Below are 8510 nucleotides of genomic sequence, written 5' to 3' on the forward strand. Positions count from 1 at the left end.
CCAAGCTGTCGACCACGCTTTTTTCTCTGCCAAATATTATCTGTCACGATGTATGGCAGCTGACCGGTTCACAGAAGCTCTATTTTTCCTCTGTCAAGTTTGGGATATTTGCAGATAAAAGGCATTTACAGGCGTTGCGGACTCTTTGAGGATTTTATCCAGACGTGTTTTGGTATCTCGGTTCAGAGATCAGCATGGCGAGCCTGGTGTATGGGTTCTTCTTTCTATTTTTCTTTCTTTGTTTATATCTGCCCGTCCACCCACGCTTGGGTGCGTTTCCTGTTTCGGTTGTGATCTGTAGCGAGACTGTATTCATGGGTTTGGGAACTTACATATCTATCTCTTATACGCATGGGCTTGAGCCGTATGGCAGTTCACTGCCTGCAGGGGCTTCGGTGTTTCAGGGTCAATCCAATCAATGTTCGAAGCAAGGGAAGGAACCATGCATTTCCCGACTTTGGGACAGCCGTGGTAGATAGCATCTGATCAATCATGCTTCATACCCGTTTCCAGCGTACTATTACCCTCTCAACCCAATCAGCTGTGACTTCGCTGGTTCAGCGGTGACCTCACAAGAGTTGGCATTGTGCTGCAAGCTTGAGCAACGCAAGTCCTGACCCAACCATCATGTTTCTTGTCTGTTGCTGCACCCCACGGCCACATTCCGTAAGTTTCATGTGGCAGTCTCATAGCAAGGCAACGTCTCTCATGTGGACGACGTGGTTTGGGAAGGCGTTCATTTATTCAATTCCGACGGCCGCAGCAACCACCTGGCACTGTCGCATAGCCAGCAAGCATTACTGTTGTTCGCCGTACCTTAACAATCACACGTGACTACATACAGCACGAGGAAAAGGGCCGTATTACAAAAACAACAAAGTTTGGGAAGCAAGAGTATGACGTATGTCCTAGACGGCGCCCATAAAAAAAGCAGACACGTCTCCCCAATACCATGACCAACCTGTATCTCCAGCCGGCCCTCTGTCCTTTAGATACTATGGAAGATACCCTTGCGCCAACTCGAGTGAGACATTTAAAACCGCCCACGGCGCATGCCATCGCGCCTTATTTCACCTCCGCCCAGCTCCATAATAACGCTCGCTACTTCCCAAGCCGGATGTATCAAACGCCGCGAGACCCGTCGCAGCGAACGCGGAGCCCCCTGACCCAGACGATGATCGCACGCTCGCTCCGCCGATGTCGTAGTTGGCATTGCTCAATCCTCCCATTGTCGTCCCCTGCTGCCCAGACGTATCGAGGTGAGTCGTGTCAAACAAGCTCCAGTCAGCCGCAGAGTTTCCCGTGAACGCCTGTACATTGGTGGCCAGCCCCTGCATGCTTTGCGAACCCGGCTGGCTTGTACTGGCAGACCGTTGCTGTAGGCCGTTCGTGCCTGTACGGTACTGTGACGGCTGCTGTGGCAGGTTGTGTGTGTTGCTGGACCGGAAGGTGTTGTTGGCAGCAGACTGGCTTTGTTGTTGGCCGTACGATGATGGGTTGCTCAAGGTCGTCGTGGACGGGCTGCTGCGATAGTTTCCATCGCTGGAATTAAAGGTGGTGCTTGTCGTCAACGTCCCATATTGCGGGGACTGATGAGCGGTGTACGATGTGTTGCCTGCCGAAGTACTCGCCAGCTGGGGCTGATATCGCTGCTGGGACGTGAGATGCTGCACACCCGAGTATTGCTGTTGACTGGACGTATATGGTTGCTGGTTGGCGGCATACTGCTGTTGCTGCGGTGTGCTTGCCGTATACTGATGACTCGAAGAAATCCGAGGGCTCTGGTGTTGTTGTCCTTCAGACAACTGGTGTCGCTGCTGTTGCTGCGGGCGTTCCGCCTGCGAGGATTGGGGTTGCTGCTGCTGCTGATACTGCTGCTGATACTGCTGCTGATGTTGATGCTGCTGTTGGTGTTGTTGTGGTTGCCGATGCTGTTGTTCTTGTTCGTTCTGTTGCTGGTGGTTCTGCTGCTGATAGTGGGAACTCGAAGCGCGGTATTGATTGTAAGGGCCTTGAGGAGTAGGGGTTCTCGTCTGCTGTTGTATCACTAACGGGCGGCTGCCTCCTTGGGATCGAGGCGGCTGAGATTGTTGATTGAAAGACCGACCGTTGCCGACAGAACCATGTTGTTGTTGTTGTTGTCGTTGTTGCTGCTGCTGCTTCTGCTGCTGCTGCTGCTGGGGTTGCTGTTGCTGGAGGGGTTGCTGTTGTTGGAGGGGTTGCTGTTGCTGGAGGGGTTGCTGAGGGGGCGATTGCTGTGGGTAAATGTGTTTGTGTTGCTGCGACGAACGACTTGCCATTGGTTGAGGTGAATCTGACGCGCCATTCCCTCTTGCTTGAGGTTCAACCTCGGTCTCTTGGTTCAATTGGGCTTGAATTTGTGCTTCCAAACTCTCCAAATTAGGGGACTGCACCTCAAAGTGAGCCGGATGTATTGACGCAATAGATGGGTCAACAACCGAGGCCGAAGCCGGTACCGGTTTCGGGTTGTGGGTCGCGGCCGGGGGTGCCGGGCCTGCTTCAGAATTCGCATTGGATGTCGAGCCGGCTCCCGCGGCAGCACCAGCGAAGGCACCCCTGGTGCTTTGTGTGGTGGCCTCATCCCCGTTCCTTGTTCCAGGTCTGGCTTCTCTGCCCTTTCGCTGACGCTTGGGCTGGGGTTCGGACACGGTGGATGGAGGCGGTGTTCCTGCGTTACTCGGCGGAGCGGGCAACGTACGACTGTTCGCGCCCGGCAAAGGAGCCGATTCAGTTCCTCCCTCCTTTGAGTCAGACCGCGAAGCATCGGCTTCGTCTTGACCTGTCCTCTTCCTCTTGCCACCTGCATCTTTGGAAGATTTTGACTCGGCTGGACTGGCAGGAAGAGGGGGTGGGGGTACCTGAGTCTGAGCTTGCGGGCCCTGGGCAGTCTGCGGCGCCTGGTAAGTGGGCGCTTGCCTTCGTAAAGGCGGATAGCCAGAGTTGGATAGCACTGGGTTCCCGGTCCCATCCCCAGCCGTTTTCTTGGAAGCTACTGGAGGTGCTGAGTTCACCGCCTTGAACGACTGGGGCGCCGCCATGCCTGGGGTTGTGGCCTGAGACGCTTGGTCTGCTTGGGTTGGGAATACTTGAGAGTTCTGGGCTCCGTTTTGTGGCGTTCCTATGGAACTGTGCATGGGGTTTGCGGCGGGGTTCTTGGGCCCAGTCTTGGAACCCTTGGGGCGACCTCTCTTCCTTTTCACGCTAGTCGTGCCATTAGGTGTCGCGTCATTGGGGGTAGGCGCCCCTGGTAACGCCGTCCTGGCTGCCGCATTTGACGGTTGGCTAGGGGTCTGCGGCAACAGCGGGCTTGTGGCTTGCGTTAGAGGCATGACATTCGCAGCAACGGAGTCGGCGGCAGCACCTGACCCATCGGAAACCTGGGGTCGGTCCGCGCTTGAGGAGGGGATTTTAGGACCCTTCGGGACTCCCTTGTCTTTCCGGGCATGGGTGGCTTTGCTGCCTTTCGGTCGACCTCGCTTGCGCTTCTCCGGTTGAAGATTCTCGAGCTGGCGTGTTGGAGCTGAACTCTGCTGCTGTCCCGTTGAACTCTGCTGTTGTCCCGTTGAAATGTGCTGCGACCCCGAGTTTCCACCTATCCTGGGGAATATCTCGGCAATCCAGCCGACGAAGACGCTGCCGGGCCCGTTCGCTTCTGCGCTTTCCGGGAAGCCGCCCCGGGTGGCGGGGGGGGGTGCTCCAGGAATGCCACCAAAAAAAGCCAAGGCTTTGCATATTTGATCCACAACAAGCGCCGGGTGTAGGCTCCGCAGGAGTGTGAGGAGGCGGGCTTGTTCAAACTTGGTCTCATCGGGAGTGAGGGGCATGCGACGCTGTGGTTGGGTCGGCGCTGGTGCGGGAGCTGGTGCGGGCGCCTGTCCGGGAAAGGAGGGCTGGGCTATGGCTTCGTTTTGAAGTTGAACAAAGCGGCTCCTGCGAAGAGAGATATAGCCATTCTCAGCAGCACGCTTGGCGGCCAGCTCGGTACTTTCACTCGTCCGCTTCGCCTCGGCGTCGCGATCTGTGGCCTCGTTCCTGCCAGCGACCTCTATCTGCATGACCCCAAAATTGCCCTTGGATTCGTCGGTTCTCCCCTTGAGTTTGCTGGGAACGGGGTTGCGGATCCGGCCATCTTGGTAGGGCACTTGTGGGATAACGGACGAGGGGATAATGGTGTAGGGGACCCCGGCTTCCGAAGTGAGAGTTGGTGCCGAATCGGCTGAGGAAGGAGGCATTGGGGCCGCCATGGGGCGGGGCGTGACCTGGCTTTGAAGTATTCAGGAGGAACTGTGTGGCGGCACATTTGGTTAGCGACCGACTCCGCTGAAGAGAGAGCAACGCGTCGCACTTACCTGGAGAAGGTGTGAGCGCTGGAAACCCACACCCAAGCGACCGAGAATCCGGCGCGGAGGGAGCGCGAGACGATTGAGTGTTGTTAAGAGGTCGACTGGATGACGGCACCGGTGGGTCGAGTGCTGCGTCGCGGCAGCGTTCCGGTCAGGGTGCAAGCCCCATGTTCCCTTAGGCGTTAATGAAGAACCTTCAACGAAACACCGTGTGTCGGTTGACAGCGAGTAACTCCCGTCTGATGAACGCAAAACACGAAAATGGGTATCGGGTCCGACCCCACCTGGCCAGGGAGCCACGGCGCGGATTGCCTCTGGAGCGCGGTCTCAACAATCAGATGATGCTGAATAGCGAGGGGCCCACTAGGTCGCAGCCAGCTCTCTATAGATGAAATAAATAAAGCCGGTGTTGTTTTAATGGAATTGCAGTGCGCTGGTTCTGAACGGCTAGAGCGAGGAGGTTGGTCTCATGCGACGATCCACGGTTCTCGATTTCTCCTTGTCGAGCATGGCAGTGACACGATTGTGTTCGCGAATCTGGGGCTACCAGGATCGTGCTAAGTTGTCAGAAACATAGCTGACAATCCAGTGCTATACATGTACTCGAATAGAGATAGATGCCATTAGGCACTGGTGCTGTCGTGTGCGAGAAGATCGCGAGTCGCAGGTGAAACCAGAGTCCCGCTGCAGGATGGTCGAGGTTGCTGGCACCAGAATGTTAAGGGGGCTGCGGCACACAGCTTTGGCGAGGTACCTGGTATGACAGCAGAAAAATGCCAATGTGACGGACGCGCAACAACATGTAAAATACCGTATCGGTCGTGATCAAGCACTGTGCATCGTCCGTATTCTTACTATATTGGTTTTCCCAACACCTGATTGTGTATCGTACGATATATCGGTTTATCAACCCCTCTGTATTGGTACCAGAATGAAAGCGTTATCTTGGCGGGGTACAGGGAGTCAAGGAACGTCGCTTGTCAGTGGGGAGCTTAGCTCAGTCCCACTTCTGTCGCATCGGCACCTAACACCAAGCCAACATGTTTCCGTTCCGTTAACTCATCATCGTTTTGTTCACAGCTCCCTTCATATCGACCACGTTGCTCTTAGCAACCCTTTCCCATTGTTGGTTCATTGCTCAAAACCCGGGACTTCAGCTACCCCAAAACCCCACAACGCCGCCGAGCTGCAATCCAGGAATCATCCCTTTGGCTGACGAAGCTAGCAAGAGTGCTATCAAGGTGTGGGTTGAATCTTGCTTTTATGCCTCCTATTGAGCTGATCTGACTTTCATTGGGCGAATACATTAGTAGGCTTCGCACAAAGTTCCAGGGAGGCGCGAGGGCATGATATCATAACCGACAATGCAGCCGACGCAATACATACTCGTTTCGCTACCCCTCAGGATCTTCGACGATGACCCTCTAACAGGCCTGGCTGCGACGGTCGGACGGGACAATGGCGAGACGCTGCCGTTTCCGATACCCTCTTTCAAGATTGGAACCCTTGATGCGCTGGTGCAGCACGCAGATGACCTTGCGAAGCTCAACGCCGCATGCGAAGCCGCCGTCGCGAAAGTGGCCGACTCGCTCAAGAGTATTCTAGATGGGGATGAGGACAAAGCTGCGCAGCAGAAGATGGTCAACGACAGTAGGCATTTCTTGGTTCCGAGCCGCCGCTCCATTCGGCCTTGTGTTATGTCTGATAGCCCTTCGCAGAGCCCACAGATCAATACCTCCGCACCTTCCAGTGGAACAAGGTCCGATACCGAGCCGACCGGCCGCTGGGGGAGCTGATTGAGAACCTGCAAAAAGAATTGCAGAATATCGATAACGACATCAAAGGAAAGTTCAATCAGTACAACAATATCAAGACCACGTTGGCGACATTGCAGAGAAAGCAAACGTAGGCTTGCCACCAAAACCACCTGCCCGTGGCATGGAGCCATTGTGTAGCCATTAAGACTAACATGCAGTAGAGGAAACTTGTCTACCAAGTCACTGACGCCCATCGTCGACCCAAGCCTACTTGTTCAGGACTCGGAGTACCTGGAAACCCATCTCATTGCCGTACCGACGAACGCGCGCAGGGACTTTATACGCAGCTATGAGACGCTCACCCCCATGGTGGTGCCACGGTCGTCCATCCAGGTTGCCCAGGACGACGAATTCACCCTGTTTGCGGTGACAATGTTCAAGAAGACCAGTGCCGAGTTTCTGCAGAAGTGCCGGGAACAGAAGTGGACGCCTCGGCAGTACAAGTACGTGGAAGGCGGCAGGGAAGAGGAGCAACGTGAACTTGATCGCGTCGCCAGGGAGGAGAAGAAGATCTGGGGCGAGGCGTTGAGGCTGGGCCGGACGGGCTGGAGCGAGACCGTCATGATCTGGACCCATGTTGTGACACTGCGGGTCTTTGTCGAGACGGTCCTGAGATACGGCTTGCCGCTGGAATTCGTCTGTGCGCTTGTCAAGGTATGTTCCGAGTTCACCGTGTCTCATTCCCAACCCCTTTCCAGGCTGACCGTGGACATAGACAACGCCAAAACAAGCAAAGAAGGTTAAGACGGCGTTGGACTCAGCATATTCATTCCTCGGCGGAAATGCGTTTGGGAGGGATAAACGAGGACGAGTCACCAAAGATGACGCATCACTAACGTCTGAGATGGCTGCCGCTGGCTTGGGGGCGGCCGAGGGCAGCGAGTACACGGCATATGTGTACTACGAAATCGACTTTCCATGATCAGCTTCGAGCTGAGCCAGTACAGCATGGTAGGGAGGAGGGACTACACGATACAGGAGAGAAGGCGGGCTCGAGGTGTAATGCAGCTGTCGGTTTGGAAGCTTGATGGCCTTATTCTCACCGCTCAAGGCCAGGTCTCTCAGAGACGGAAAGCAGCAACACCGCTCTTCCCTGTTCCTAACTTACGATGTCTATGGACCGTACCCTTCGAGGCAGGATAAATCAGATGCTTTTGGACCAATTGTCATCACCTGGTCTCCTGCGTCTGGGTTATGAGGCCCTTCTCCGCCAAGTACTCCACAATCTGGCGCACGCATTCTTCAACGCTTAACTGGTCCGTTCGAATGGTGATCTCGGGCGACTCGGGCGCCTCGTAGGGGGCCGAGATGCCAGTGAAGTCCTTGATCTCGCCTGCCCGCGCCTTTTTGTACAGGCCCTTGGGGTCCCGCTTCTCGGCTTCCTCGAGGGGAACGTCGACAAAGACCTCGATGAACGGTATGGGATCGTCGCCCGCTTGGGAAGCATTGGCGTGTAGGTCTCGTGCGACTTGTCGGTCGGCGCGGTACGGGGAGATGAAGGAGGTCAAGGCAATAGTGGAGGAATCGGCGAAGAGCTTCGCGACCTGTTCGCGTAATTCACGATGGATCATTAGCATCGTAAGAATATCACGGAGGGGGTGTTGATGTTGAGTAGGAGGGACGCGGTACTTCGGCAATGCGGCGGATGTTCTCGTTACGGTCCTTTTCCGAGAAGCCCAGGTCCTTGTTTAGCCCAAAGCGCACATTGTCGCCGTCAAGCCGGTAGGCAGCGAGGCCGATGTGGAGCAGGTGCTGCTCGAGGGCGGTTGCGACGGTCGACTTGCCCGAGGCCGAGAGGCCGGTGAACCAGACAGTGAAGCCGCGTTGGCCACGCAGCTGGTTCCTCTCGTGCCGTGTGAGCGACGGGTGCCAGGTGATATTGCTGCGCAGTTTGGTCAGTCAGGTGTCTCGATGCGGGGCGAACATTCCCGCTGCTCGCGCCGGTTCGCGAAGGGATGGTGGGGCATCGCAAGGGCTAGGTTCTCGTCGAGCGGAGTTGCAAGACCGGACTCACGTTGCCATGGCCTTTTTAAGATTTCTCTCACAGGAAGGAACGAGCTGGCAGCTGTCGAGTCAGGTGGGTGGTGGTGCGAACGAGCGGCGCTCGGGGGACGAGACAGCGACGAGGGATTAATGAGTGTCACGTAGGTGAATTAGATGCAGAGACTTTCGGCGCAAAGAAGTGGAGCAGTCTTGATCGTGGTTATACTGTAAGAAGTGCCGTCTCAGCGGCCGACGCCGGGAGACCCCGACAATGCTCTTCCGGCTCGGGGATGACCCACTCAAGGCGCGAGTTGGACATCATTGTATAAATCCTCTATAATAAGTC

General features: G+C 55.8%; 3 protein-coding genes across 3 annotated transcripts; 1 reads left to right on the forward strand and 2 right to left on the reverse strand.

Moving 5' to 3' along the window:
- Window positions 1-697: 697 nt before the first annotated feature.
- Window positions 698-4439, reverse strand: N657DRAFT_10746 (uncharacterized protein). The gene is made up of 2 exons (XM_062785759.1): window positions 4371-4439; window positions 698-4305 (listed from the first exon to the last, which is right to left on the reverse strand). Exon 2 carries the CDS (start codon window positions 4263-4265, stop codon window positions 1071-1073), a length of 3195 nt encoding a protein of 1064 aa, XP_062652040.1. The 5' UTR covers window positions 4266-4305; window positions 4371-4439; the 3' UTR covers window positions 698-1070.
- A 1289-nt stretch (window positions 4440-5728) lies between these two features.
- On the forward strand, window positions 5729-7103 carry N657DRAFT_607465 (ATPase, V1 complex, subunit C; the record flags this gene model as incomplete). Its single annotated transcript, XM_062790246.1, has 4 exons — window positions 5729-6014; window positions 6083-6269; window positions 6343-6835; window positions 6897-7103. The coding sequence occupies 4 exons, from the start codon at window positions 5729-5731 to the stop codon at window positions 7101-7103; spliced, it is 1173 nt and encodes a 390-aa protein (XP_062652041.1).
- Window positions 6943-8279, reverse strand: N657DRAFT_638704 (adenylylsulfate kinase). Its single transcript, XM_062791644.1, has 3 exons — window positions 8196-8279; window positions 7811-8063; window positions 6943-7725 (listed from the first exon to the last, which is right to left on the reverse strand). The coding sequence occupies exons 1-3, from the start codon at window positions 8201-8203 to the stop codon at window positions 7351-7353; spliced, it is 636 nt and encodes a 211-aa protein (XP_062652042.1). The 5' UTR covers window positions 8204-8279; the 3' UTR covers window positions 6943-7350.
- Between the last annotated feature and the right edge of the window lie 231 nt (window positions 8280-8510).

This window comes from Parathielavia appendiculata (genome assembly GCF_033297405.1).
Source record: "Parathielavia appendiculata strain CBS 731.68 unplaced genomic scaffold N657scaffold_1, whole genome shotgun sequence".
Classification (NCBI taxonomy): domain Eukaryota; kingdom Fungi; phylum Ascomycota; class Sordariomycetes; order Sordariales; family Chaetomiaceae; genus Parathielavia; species Parathielavia appendiculata.

Excerpts from the sequence above, each read along its gene's own strand:
- N657DRAFT_638704 (XM_062791644.1), bottom strand. Across the intron at positions 7,726-7,810 it reads ACATCCGCCGCATTGCCGAA|GTCGCGAAGCTCTTCGCCGA; the intron begins GTACCGCGTCCC and ends TTACGCGAACAG.
- N657DRAFT_10746 (XM_062785759.1), bottom strand. The coding sequence starts at position 4,265 with ATGGCGGCCCCAATGCCTCCTTCCTCAGCCGATTCGGCACCAACTCTC.